Consider the following 14,407-nt stretch of genomic DNA (forward strand, 5'->3'; position numbering starts at 1 on the left):
TGGGAGTAGTGGAGTGATGGAGAAGTGGGATCGTGTGAAAATGTGGAAAACCATGTCTTACTATGAGGGAAGACAAGTCGGTTTACACCCACTACTTCTCTTATGCCACTAACTGTCCGTTTTTCCTGGCACTTTATTATAATGGGTGTGTTGCACAACGCACGTTGTAAACCGCCAGACTAATACCCTGATGAACATCCCCCAGTTTGTGACATGTTTGATGTCTCGAGTATTTTTGTGGAATATGTGTAGCAGGCTGTTGAATGGGTCTTGTTTACAAGACCTAGTTATTCTGACCAATCACTCGCAAGTTAGGTGGCGGGTGGTCATGTGTGAGTAGCTGTCAGGAGCTATTCATGTACATTAAATATGTGGTGATCGATCCCTATAGGAGAATGGTGGCTGGTAGCCATTTTGACATCCTATTGGTTGGCCCTAATTAAATCTAAGCCGGTTAAGTTGAGCAGCCAAGTTGGATAGATGAGATGATTTGCAGAAGTTTGTGCTAATTCATAAAATTTCGTAATCAGAAAATTCAGATGTGAGACCCTCAATAAAACTGTTGTAAAATTCTCATATGAACTCGGATTTTGACAATCCTCCCCTTCATTCTTATCGGAAAAGAATTTCATACCTTCCCACTTGGAAATATTAGGTTTTGACCTTGTTTAGGTGATGAAAACATCCCGAGAGTAAAAACTCAGGAAGAATTCAGGAGGAATTCTGTCAGTTTTCAGCCACCACCTAGCTTCGCCTTTTAAGCTGTATCTTTTAGCTCGTTACTCCGATTGATGTGATTTTTTAGTATGTTATGCTAGCCATCCATACGAAAGTTTTGGCATGTAGATAATACTAAAATTTTTTACCAAATGCTCCCAGTTGTTCATCCAATATTTTGGGTGATCATTTAGAAGCCATATGGGTAGGCCGCAGCGTGGCCGATTGTTCCTTATGGAAGACGAGCTTCCAATGGACATGCATACATTTGGTTGAACGCCTAGAATAGGAGTGTTTCCGTCCGATTCGACTAGCGAAGTTGGGCGGACAATATGGTTTGCGGAAGTTAATGGCTGCCGTTTAGGGTTTAAAGCAATGTGGCCAACCCTACTTTGGGTGATCGACTGAAAGCGCGGGGCGCTAGTTTTGGAAAGTCGATCTTCCATATGTAGAGATGGATTGTCAGTGATCATACTGACATCTTCGAGGCCGCCTAAATTGTATCTGAACCACTCGGTTTGGCCGACGAAGATGGATGGTTGTTATCAAATTGCGATAGTAGGGTGTTGTCGTAAATTAGGGTTTTGAAATAATAACGCGTTCACCCTATTTTGGGTGAACGATTTGGCGCTTTCCCAGCTTTCTGCGGATAAGTCGATCAACCACGGGCATAGATGGGTCGATGGTTAACATGTTGGTGCTTCTTTGATCGCTCAAAGGAAGATCTTAGCCTTCCAACTAGGCTATCTAAGTTGGACGGTCACAATGCGCTTGAGACCTTTTTGTCGGTCAAACTCGTTTAACCCTTTTTCAATAGCGCGATCACCCTGTTAGGGTTTGGCATTTTCAAGGGGTTTCGCGTGCATAAGATGAATCCGACCTGTTAGGGTATTAGTAAGCCCGCCGATGGTCATCTTGATGCTTTCCCGGTTCCATTCTGATTAGGCTAAGCTTGTTAAATTGTGCGGCCAAGTCGTGTGGTCGTGATCATTTTTTAAGACTGACATGGACAGTCTATATTTTTCTTAAGGAATTTAAACGCGTTCAATCACGCTATATTCCAATTAAAGAGTGTATAAACACTATGATCTCTTTACAGAGAGTGATGTAGCCCGTGTAAGTGATTTCATGCAGGTCTCAATACTGACACTTTGGGTAAGAAAGAAGCGAAATGACTAAAGAAAACAGGGAGAGATAAATCAACTGCCCAAGAGAACATGATGGGACAACTTATTTAGGAACAACAACATTTCAATGCCCATTACGAAGCACAATCAAAATTCAAGATGGAGCAAAGAGCAGCTGAGTTTACCGCAAAACAAGCTATGCGGGCGGCAAAACAAGCTAAGCAAGCGACAGATGATGAATTACGCATTATGATGACGGATCTCGATAAATTGGATCCCTTACAAAGAGAGTACTTCGAACTTCTAAAGGCGGACATTGTGCGGAATAAGAGAAACCAATCTTGAGCTAGGCGTATTATGTGTAATAAGAGTAGTTTAATTGTGTTTTAAAAAAATTTATTATTCTTGCCAGTTTAGTTTATTATGTAATATTTCGATTTTAATTCTATTTTCGTTCGGTTGAATTAAATTTAAAATCATTTTAAACTACTTAGAAGGAATTAATTAAAATATGACGATGCATACATAGAGAAGAGATAATACATTTAAAGTAAAAAAGAAAAAAAAATGACAAAAATAAATTTTAATAAAAACAAAGCATACAGTCACACTTATCCCAGTGCCCAAATTTTTAACTACCCCCATATTCTTACCATATGTGTTCGATCAAGTCATCACGCAAGTTTTTATACATTTATTTGTTACGCATTTCACGAACACGTTGTGCAGCTCTAATTGGGGAAAGTGCTTCACTGTTTTCTCTTGATATAGTAACTGGTGATGGGTTCCTGCGATGTTCGTATACATGTGGCCATTCACCGGGTAGACGTTCATCCTGAACTATCATATTATGTAAAATAATATGGGTTTTCATGATATATGCAAGCACATCTGGATCCCACATTCTTGTAGGTTGTTTGATGATTCCAAATTGTTGTTGCAAAACACCAAATCCCTGTTCTACATCTTTCTGTGCACCCTCTTGCATCCCAGAAAATTTTATTTTCTTTTTTCCCTCTGGATGTTTAATGGACATAATAATAGTAGCAATTTCTGGGTAAATGCCATCACCGAGATAATACGACATATCATATGAATGTCTGTTTACCACAAAGTCAACTGGTGGTGCTTTTCCCGTGACAAGACTTCGAAAAACATATGAACGGTTCATCACATTAATATCATTATTTGAGTCGGGCATACAAAAAATGCATGCCAAAACCAGAGGTCATACGACACCACAGCCTCCAACACAATACTTTCGCTCCCTTTATACGATGTGTAAGCCCCTGATTCTGCCGACGGACATTTATCCCATTTCCAATGCATGCAATCTATACTACCTATAATCCCTGGAAATCCCTTACTTCTGTTTTGATTAAGCAGCAGTTCAACATCACTAGCAGTTGGTTTACTCAAATATTCTTTGCCATACAAGTGGACAACAGTAATACAAAACCTACGAGTAGCTTCCAGAACAGTAGTTTCTCCAATGCATAAGTACTTGTCTACTTTTCCGATCCTTTTAACGAGTCCTCTGCAGATTTTCTGATATACGGACTAAACAGGGCATCTAGTGCAGAAATATTAAGTTTGAACAAGCTAGTTGACACTGTGGAGGACGTGTCCACTTCGAGGGGTGATGCTAATGTAATAGAAGAGAATATTTCTCCCTTTCCCCTGAGCTTCTAAATGTTATCTTCCAAAGACAATTCACCACCGTGTCTAGCATTCCTCATCAGTAAAGGTTGGTTTTTTCTTGGACTTAAAGGCATGCCTTCACAGAGTATTGTGTAAACCAGCTGACTTGATTGCGTGGTTACGGCTCCTTTTACTTCCTATCTGTACATTAACGCTCTACATGCCCAAACGTTCAGCCTAAGAGAAGTCGATCAATATAAAGAGACTTCAGGTTGTTGTGATTGATCAGGCTTTGTCGACTTGGAATGAGCCCAATGGTTGTTATACGTTGGTCTCCAAGTTTCTACAATTTCCAGGCCACCAGAAGTCCACTAAACATGCCGGTAATAAAAATCCAGAAGCTTCCAACTTGTGTGCTTGCCGCAAGAAAATTAGCTTTGGGCACATGCTGCTGCAATTCGCGTTTTGTCTTTGAATGGTGTTGCCCCTCGCAACGAGAGAACTTTTGCTGAATTACAATCTAATCACCCAGTTACTCCTCCACCTTCTATTTCGTACAAAGAAATTGGAAGTGATCCCAATTACGGTTGATTCAAGGGATGTCTTTGGCGCCATCAAAGGTTTCCCAAAAGTTACTTCTTGTGGTCGTGATGGTTTGCGTGCACAAAATCTTATTGATGCATTGAGTGGGGCAGTGTCAGCAGTTGCATATGGGTTATTGGCTTCGATTACCGGGGTTGTCAACCTTTGGTTGGCAGGAAAATGCCTAATAATTTGGGTGAGCTCGTTGCTAGTGTACCCCTTACACCATTACTCAAACCCGGGGGTGGGCTTAGGCCTATTGTGGTCGGCACTATCTGGCGTCGTTTGGTCTCTAAGGTGGCAATAGACCATAAATTGGAAGGAAAACCACATACTAGTGTCCCCTTGTTTGTTGAGGATGGTTTGTGCTCTTGTCGTAATAGACCATAAATATTTTTGGTGATCATGCTCTTCATTGTGCTAAAGATGTTGGACTCAAGTTTCGACATGACTTGGTTCGTGATGTAATTGATGATATTTGCTACAAAGTTGGGTTACCTACGCGCAAATAAATTGTTATGGGATTTTTATCATATATTAATAAGGATTTACGTCTAGCAGATATCCTGGTTATCAACTCGGAAAATGGACAAGATGTATGTATGGACATCACAGATGTCTCACCCTTCACTGGTGATGGGGTTCGTGCTTTCGTTCTAGTCCAATCCATTTCTAAAGATATCTCACGTAAACGTACCAAGTACTTGGATGCTTGTGTTTCACATGACTGTGGTTTGGGTGTTTTGGATTTCACTACTTTGGGGAGCTCAGTGAGGATTCTGTATATTTTTTTAAGCGTTTGAAGAATTTCTTAGTTAGTAATGATGTTGGTAGTGGTTTAGGCAGTTTTATTTTTCATAGATTGGGTGTTGTTATTCAAAATGGAGTTGGTTCCCATCTTGTTGCTAGGTTACTACCAAAGGTTTTTACGAATCCTGATTAATTTTATCAAATTTTATATAAAAAAATAAAAATTTAAAGAAAAAAATTATAAAATAATAATTTATTATATAATTGGTAATATTTTTTTATTTTTTTTATCAAATGAAAAAAATCATTGTGCTTCGTACAAACCTTTAGTTGGTATCCTAGCAACAAGCCGGGCTCCATCACCTTTTTGAATAGCAATACCTTTCGGTAATATAATATCACTTTAAAATAATAATTTTTCTTGGTCCCAAACCCATTATTTTATATGTTATAAACGTTAATTATGTTAATAATATCTAGGGTGAATCTCGGTTATTACTGGGATGCCTTTGTGCCTAGCCCTATAAATAGAGGTTCTAATGTTTGTCTATTACACTGATGAATAAGAAATCTTTCTCTCTCTTCTTCCCCTCTATTTTGTGTCTCCTTCTCCTTTTCTCTATTTCACAACACTTTATCATGTAAGTTGCTCTGCCAATATAAGCAAAAGAAGATTAACTATGATCTTTATCTAACTTTTTCTCTGAATTTGATTTGATTCTTTTTTCCTTTCTCTAATTTTTCATGTGACTAAGTTTTTAGTGGCTACTTTTAGGTGTACGCCGTGAACTAATATCCGCAAAGAGTTACACAATTACAGCATCCTTGTTGGGTCACATGGATTAAAGTGGTAACAATCACTTCATGGTGAAGTACCACCGTAAGTGTTATTGACAAAAAGAAAGAAAAAAGAAAAATAATTTTCGTTGGACAGTTTTGTTAGCTACCAACATCTTGTACGGTGATGATTTCTTATACATGCGCTTTATTTTGATTTAGGTGTTGGCATTTTATGCGTTTAATACAGTCACGATTGATATTATTTTATTTTATTTCATTTTATTTTTATCTTTCTTCAATTTACACGGTAATTCTTTTTGTTTAACATATGGGTTACCAAAAAATTATGTCCATATTATTTTCATGACCGGTGATCAATTTTGCAAGAAAATTTGGTTTTCTTTTCTTCTCTAATTTTCTTTATAGAGAAAAAGAAAGAAAGAAAATCTATTGAAAGATGGTTTACCGTTTCTATTATCCTAATGAAACCGTAGTCACAAAAAATTGGTGTTTTCATTCTTCTCTAAATTTTTTTTCTTCATAGAGAAAGAAAAAAAAATCATCAAAGGATGGTTTACAGTTTCGATTCCTTTAATGAAACTGTAATCACCAAAAGCCGGTGTTATCGCAACTTAACTATCTTTGCCGTAAGTAATCATACACATGGTTGAAAAACCTACGACCAATCAAGTTTGGTATCTTCGTCCATTGGATGAAGATCATGTGATTTTATTTTTATCGAGTTTCTATTCCCTTACGAGAAACTCTGTTAAACCACAAATTGGATTATCCATATGCGATGACTAACATGACAACAATTTTTATTTTCTGTCTTCGTCGACACGATATTCATGAATCGTACAAAAGAATTGGTGTTGGTTTTCTCTATCGCTTATATAAAATACCAATATAGTTTGGTTTTTTCTACCAATACTGTTGGTTTCTATTTCTTACAGAAAACGATGGATTTTTCTTAATTCAATAACGAAAATAGTTTCTTTATCTTTCTTAAGAAGAAACATATAAGCCAACTAGGTTTGGTTTTCCCCATCGATCCTAAAGGGATAAAATATCGTTAAGGTTGAACATAAAACAAGGATTTTAAGCAATTTTTATCTTTCCTCACCGTAATAATCTCCAAAATTGAGACCGTCCAACTTGATGTTGGAATACGGCTGGACATAAAATATCAATGGGTGCACCTAGCTTGTTAGCCTATATTAGTAGTCCTTGTAGCGACTAAATTGATCTTGAATTTATTTATTTTTGAAAATGAAAGTGTCCATAATATTATTCTAAATCATTGTCTTATTGGCCTCAGAGGTCATGAAATTATTTGGAGATTTATCTACATTGTTTTGGTTGTAACCAATAAAATCCATGGTTGATGTTCAATTTGTATGTCAAGTAGACTACAATTCTACGACAATTTCTTTTATGGATCTTTAAACCAAAATCTATTGTCCAATCAGGAGTTGTTTAAAATACAGAAATTATTATGAGTATATATCCTCGAATTAATCGGATAATACTCAACGAAACTTGTTTTCGAAAATGAGATGAAAATATTTCCGCCATAATCAGGGGGAGAATATACACTACCAAACATTGGTATTAATTAATTTCAAAGTTATATCAGTTTCTCTCCCATCTTGATCAAATTGAAAAAGGATGTCATTACTAGGCGTAAAAATATTTCATCTAGTTTTTTTTAAGCTTATGTCATTTGAAAAGGCGAACTCAATCACATCTATCAAGCATGTAACATTTCTGTATAGGCTATAGACTTTATCATAATACGATTCACGTTCAAAAAATTCATATCTCTTTAGTTGAATAATAGGAGATTATCATGCCCGTGGGCACTGGTACCAGTAAATTTTGAATTTTTCAAAGTATAAATACACTGGAAACTGTGTGAGATCGTGATAAGCTAATATGATTGTCGAATATTCATTTATGGTAGCTACTGAAATAAATGATGTTTGTTATGGACCTCTCTACAGAGGAATATCGACATACGTGATTGGTTATCGTACAATCCAATTAGGTTGGATTAATTTCTCAGTTAACGCAATTTTGGATCCAAGACTTAACACCTTAAATTTTCCAAACCTATTACTTACAGGTCGGTGTAGTCATAATGTGTTGTACGAGAAATATGTGATAGACGCATTTATGTGTCTAATATAGCTCAATTGTATATATTGTTAGTGCTCGATTTTGTACTAATTTGGTTATTTTATTTATTTGTAGGTGTTTTTAGAAGAATAAGGATTTGCGGCGGAATTGGCTGAAAATGTGGCATTTGGACCTCCGTTGATAGAGTACCGGAAGTACCCAGAAATACCCCGGAGGAACCACGAAAAAGTGTGGAAAATATCCCAGAAAAATTACTAAAAGCGCCCAAGGATATGTGTTATTTACACCCCTCAAATGGATAAGGGGCACCCACTTGATAAGGGGTGACCATTTGCTATTCACACCCCATTTCAGGATAGGAGGCTTATCTTTTCCATCGTTTTCAAATCAAAAATGGCGGGAGAACTTGGAAATCTACTGGCAGAGTTTTGGATAGAGACTTGGATGAGTTTCTTTTGGACTTCTTAGCTGCTTTGGGTTAGTTTGGGCCTAGTTCAGTGAAACGGGGTTACAAGGAGTTTGGATTCGAAGAAAAGAAGGAAACTTCCTCATATATCCCGACACAGCAAGGGAAAGAATATCGGTTCACTGTTCTTAGATTTTCATGGAAGTTTCGTTGAGATAAAGGGAGAATATATTCCCTTTTGGATTGCGTTTCATATTTGGAAGAGTTTGTATAAATCTAGGAGAGTTGAACAAATCAGAAACGCACAGGAGAATAAAAAGAAAGAAAAAAAAAGCCGTGACTTGGGGTGAAAGAAAAGAAGATATTTTGGGCAGAGATTTGAGGTCCTGGGGGTATAAATACGAGTGTTTAGAGTCCCAGCTGGAGGATCGAGAGTTTTGGGGACCGAACGGAGGTGATTGGGTACCTGCAGGTGGAGTTGTAGAGTCGTAGCAGCAGCAGGAAGAAGAGGAGAAGCTGAAGAACATTGAACAGACGAGGACAGTCGCAGAGGCAGTCTTACGTAAACAGCATAACAGAAGTATCGTTGTTCAGCAGATCACATATATCATCTTTACCCTGTACCAATTCTACACCCGTTGTAACAGCTGTTTGTAACGCCATCACAGCGTTGCAAACTGTATGCCTTATTAGTTTTTTCTTGTTTTTCACCTATTTGAGCTATGGACAACTATTTTGAGGACGTGAATAACATGAGATGCTAAACACCATTGCTGAGGCGATAGAGGAAGCTATTTTTCCAATAAAGAGTGGTATTTTCTATTTTATTTTATTTCTTGCAATTATTCATATGATCATTTTGCTTTGATTGATAATTGTTTGAATGATTTTCTTTAAACAATTGTGATTTCTTTTGATATAGCATGCTTAACTTAGGTTTTGATGCTTTATGCTTTGGATTTACAAGTGTTATTTTGGAAATCTACTTGTTGCAATAGTTTAGAATCAAATTAAATGGAAAATTGCATAATATAGGTATTGGATTTAATCACTTTGTTGTTGGAGAAATAGTGGAATCTTAAGCCTCAGTGTTCTTTTATTATTGTTATCATATATCTTTGAGTTCTTTTATTTAGTTTAAGAAAAAATCCTTCACAAATTCGAGTTAGAACGACACTCTATTTACCACAATCTACAATCACATCAATTTTTGGCGCCGCCGACGCGGACTTGTTTTTAGGGTTTTAGATTATTTTTTAGTTTTTCTTTTAGTTTATTATTATTTTTGTTCTTTTTTACTCGTTTATTTTTGTTTGCTTTCAGACTTGGAGCTGCGCTAAGGAAAAGATTAAGTGCTGAAAAGAAAAGCGAAGCCAAAGAAGGAAAGCAAAGAAAAAATGAGTGAAAAAGAAGTTTTGTAAATAGTTATTTGATTTTTAGAAATTGTATTAGGGTTTCTTTATTATGTTGTAACTTTTTTCTTTTCTTTTGGACTTTGGACTTTAAACTTTTGGACATTGTTATTTTTAAACCCTACGGAATGGTTAAATTAAATACAAACTGTTTGCAGGGAAGGACGACGATTACGATATCTTCTCGGCCCCTCGGGTTCGTACATGACATAGGAGTCGTGGCCTGAGTCGACTTCAGCGGTTCTTCGCCCGTCTGGTACGGGAGGTAAAATTCTAATCACCCGTGAACCCCCTGTCAGCGGGTTTACTGTCTGTCTTAAGGTGATTAATTTTTTGAAGATGAACCAGACTGTATTTATATTCCTAGTAAAGGGCAAGGCCTGGCCTAAATAAGATAAGGGTTCGGATTTCATCACCGTTCCCTTCTTTCCCGCCTTAGGAAAACAAAACCTAACGCGAACCCAAGCTTTAAAATCTGATTAGAAAGAGACCTATAGGGTATCGAGCTTGTTAGGAAAAATTTTCGAAGGATATTGGTTACCTTTTAAGCAATTTCAAAGTTCATGATGACTTCTGGGAGTTGAAACAAGCCGCCTTGTAACGCCGGTGAGTCCTTGGGTATCAAAGCTCCATTGAGCTTCCCTCGCCTCAGTTTCATCTCACATTAGCTCGGATTGATCCAGAAGGGTTGCTCAAACTGTAACGAATTCCCCTTCTAGAGATAGAAGCTAGTCTAGAAACAATCTAAGTGGAGCCATCATGCTTTTTGTTTTCTAGAAATCTTTAGGTTTGCTTTGGTGAAGTCGAGTCGGCCTTGTTTGTGATTGTGTAGAATTCCCTTGCAATTAAGAATGTCAAACTGGTATAATAGAAGCCAATACAATGAGTATCGACCTGAAGTTGATTATGGACATCATCAATTATATGACCATAATGTGCATAGTGGTTGGGAACACCAATCTTTTCAAGGTTATGGTTTGCACCATAGTGAGCCCAACTACTATCCACACGCCCACCGGTCATACGAGCAAAATTATTATAATCCTCTTTACTAGAGTCTGTTTGTCAGATAGCTGAGTCAACACAAAAATTACTTGCGACAACACATAGTTCAACGGGAATGAATAATTTAGTTATGGACGAAAACAATTCAACATGTGAAGTTTCTTTCCTAGATTCAATTAGGGAGTCATGTGAGTCGACCCAAAAGCTTTTGTTAGAGGCCCAAGAGAGGAATAGAATTGCTCAAAATGATATTAAAAATAGTCTTTCCAATTTTACCCTTGATTTCAATAGTGAATATATGCCTAATCAAGATGAAGAGGTTAGAATTGGTAATATTACATGTGTAGATGAGGTTCGGTCATTTTCATGGTATAATGATGATTATGATAAGGATATTATTGATGAAGAACATGAAATATGTAGGCATAGTGATCAGGAAGCTAGTAACCCAATTGAGCTTTATAGTGATTATATTATTTCTAGTTCAAATCCAAATAATTATTATGATTATTCACCTATTCAAAAGGACGAGGATTTGATTAGGGATTCCACCGTTCTAGACGATGTAGTTTTTCCTGTTGATTACGAAACCGATAGTGGTTTAGAGGAACCAGTTTATCTTGAGACTACTGTTTTCGAGTCGAACGATTTAGAAACTGTAATCGATGATGGTTTAAAGAACGGTTTTATCCTGAGAATACTGTTTTAGAGTCGTACGATTTAGAAACAATAGTCTTAGATGAATTCGTAGATATTAATGAGGATGAACCTGACTTAGAAGAATCAATTGCCCATTTTCAGGAATCTGATGACCTAGAAATTAGGGAGATTGTGACTAGTCTAACTAGAGACACTGAAAACTCTAAGTTTGGGGGTGATTATCATTCTCCATATGCTTTAACTCTTAGAAAGGTCCCTCACTTGGGACTTGACATCAACGCCTCAACCATCTTACAAGATTATCTTCATACTCGCTCTCCTGAACCTCATAATGTCCAAGAAGAAGTTCAGTCGTTAGAAACCCATCCTCTGGTAGATGTGGTTAGCCCAGGCAATAACACCCAGATTGACTTTGTTTTCCCACCAAATAGTTTTCTTCCAAATGTGGGAACGTTTGTATTTAAAATGAGTCGAATATTAAGTTCTGAGACTAAGCCTAAGTACTTTAGGTTAATAGAATCGACACATTATCCTAAGAATGACCACTACTCTCACTGTGGTCAATTATGTAAGTCAAACCTGATTGACTTAGAGGATCCTCAGTTATTTAGGTTATTATTATGTGCTTCTAAGTTCTTATTTGAGTTTTTACAGACTCTAGGACCTAATGATTCGGATCCCATCTATGAAGAAACGCAACCAATGGAAATATTTTATTTAGACCCTTTCATAGAACCTGAACCTGAACCGCAATTAGCGATAGTTATCAGGAAACTAGGTAAGGGCATGCTAGTCTTGTCTATTTTCTTGGTTCACTGCAGTTTCCTTTGGTCAGCTCTTTTTGGTTTTAAAGACCCACAGTTATTTCGGCTACTGTTATACGGTTCGAGTTGACTAATCCTTTTCTAAGTCTGGCTGAAGACTTTAAACTTAGCACTTCTTGGGAGGTAACCCAACATTCTCATGCAACCAGGTAATATCTTTCCTTAACTCTTTTGCTTCAAATGGTAACAGTTTTTCCTTGTTCATGCTTTTAATTTTATCTTTATAACATTGAGGACAATGTTAGATTTAAGTTTGGGGGTATGAGAGAAACTTTTTACTTGAGGGATATTAGTGTATACATCTCTTTCAGCCTTTGCATCTTTTGGAGGCATGTCTTTTTGTTTTTCTTTAAAGAATGGTTCAATAAAACCCCAATGTGGAGACTCTCTTAAGGCTTTCACATGGTCTGGCTTGTCTTTCAATACTTTATGCAAGTAGTAACCGATATCTAACAATGGTAATAATCCTTATTTATATGTTAATGCTTTTTCTATCTTCTTCTTTTTACCTGCAATCATGCAAGCTATCCAATTAACATCTATTACACAGAGTTACTACTTGTCTCAATATATAAGAGCACATATAAGATTCATATGTTTTCTTTCATACCTTTCCCGAGTTGAACTTCAACATCAGTTTTTGTTGCTTTGTTGTTGGGAGCATTATCTGCAGAGTTGGTTGCCATTGCCTTCAATCTTGGTGAAGTCCTCCTCATACTAGTGTTGTTCAGAGAATAGAAACAGTTAGCATGAAATCTCAATAGTGCTAACTAATTCAAGTTGTCTCCATATATAGTAGGAACTACCAAAATCTGACTCCACTATCTTAAGTTGCCTCTAGAAATACAAAAACTGGGAACAACTACCATAAGTTGCCTCCAAAATACAAAGGAAACTAGTACCAGTTGCTTCGAAAAGCACAATTCATTTCAGAACATAATGGGAACAACTAGCATAAGTCCAGTAGTACAGGATGTGTTCAGAACCATTTAACATGTTCCATTGCATTCAACAACATACAACAAGTAATAGTTCCAAATAAAATTAGTATCACCATATGAAATCAACTTCTACCAGTTGCTTCCAAATATGAGAGAAACTAGAAGGATTTGCCTCTAAAAATGAAGTCAAAAACTATCGAAATGGACTGATAACATGTTTCAGTCATCATTAAAATCATAAGTAACCAGCAAAATGGACTACAAAATGAACTCAGATAATAGACCAATAACATGTGCTAATTTCTGTGACATCATTACCATGTGCAAGTATTAATTTTACATGTTCTGTGACATTTACTGTGCTTTTGAAGCCTAACAAATTACATATTAAAACCAAACAATCATACAAACCGTCAAACCCTCAACATAAATTACTACTAATTCATCAACATAAACAAAATATATGAACAACTAGCATTAGTTAAAAACCAGTAGTAAAATGTGAAGCCAAATACTACCAGTTGCTTACAAATCTGTAGTAAAATACCTTTTTCCTATAGAATGATTGCAGAGATTCAAAATAAATACAGTTGTAATTCAACATAATAGAACAAAGTAAATCGAATGAATTTATTATCACCAGCAGGTTTCTTACCTTTACTGATTTATTTTCACCAGCAGAAGCATTCGGTTCCTTAAACACCAACAGAAGCAGTTCGTTTTTGTCTTTTCATCACATGCAACATCAAATTGAATGAAATTAGTATCAATAACACCAACATAATCAGTTGATTTTGCTGTCTTTCGTTACATGCAACAAAATCAAAGAAAATTAGTTCGAATCTAGCATATATCAGTAACGAACATTTTCAAAACTGAAATCAAATGAATCGAACTCTTTTTTGAAGATAAATCATGTCTTAAACCCTAAAAATTGAAATCAAGTGAACTTCAAACTTAATTCAAACACAGAATCTTTGATTACCTTGGTTTGTTCTTCAAACACAGAATCTTTGAAGTTTTTTCGATCTGTTGCTTCGTTTTTGTTGTTCGGTTTTTGTAAAATCTCTAAACTAATCGATCTGTTGCTTCATTTTTTCGATATGTTGCAGTTTTTTTCAATTTTAATTTTATTTTTTTTAGTTTTTGGATCTGGAGTAGTGTTACGAAGAAAATAAGGAAAGAGGAAAGAGAGTGAGGGAAGAAGATAAGAAGAGAAATGAAATCCTCTCTCCTGAATTATTATGTTTATTTAAAGGTTGTTTTAGTAATTTTGTAATTCGGATTTGGTCTTTTTCATACCCAGACGTATTTGTAAAAATGATAAGGATATATTGGAAGGGGTGCTATACCAGGGGTATTTAAACAATGTACCCTGTTTGGAGGGGACCACGGAGATGGTTAATAATTACATAGACAG

The 14,407-nt window shown here is 36.3% G+C and overlaps 1 protein-coding gene across 1 annotated transcript; it reads right to left on the bottom strand.

Moving 5' to 3' along the window:
- Positions 1 to 2,538: 2,538 nt before the first annotated feature.
- Positions 2,539 to 3,015, bottom strand: LOC113291744. Its single transcript, XM_026541239.1, has one exon. The coding sequence runs from the start codon at positions 3,013 to 3,015 to the stop codon at positions 2,539 to 2,541; it is 477 nt and encodes a 158-aa protein (XP_026397024.1).
- Between the last annotated feature and the right edge of the window lie 11,392 nt (positions 3,016 to 14,407).

Source organism: Papaver somniferum, chromosome 6 (assembly GCF_003573695.1).
Source record: "Papaver somniferum cultivar HN1 chromosome 6, ASM357369v1, whole genome shotgun sequence".
In the NCBI taxonomy this organism is placed as follows: Eukaryota; Viridiplantae; Streptophyta; class Magnoliopsida; order Ranunculales; family Papaveraceae; genus Papaver; species Papaver somniferum.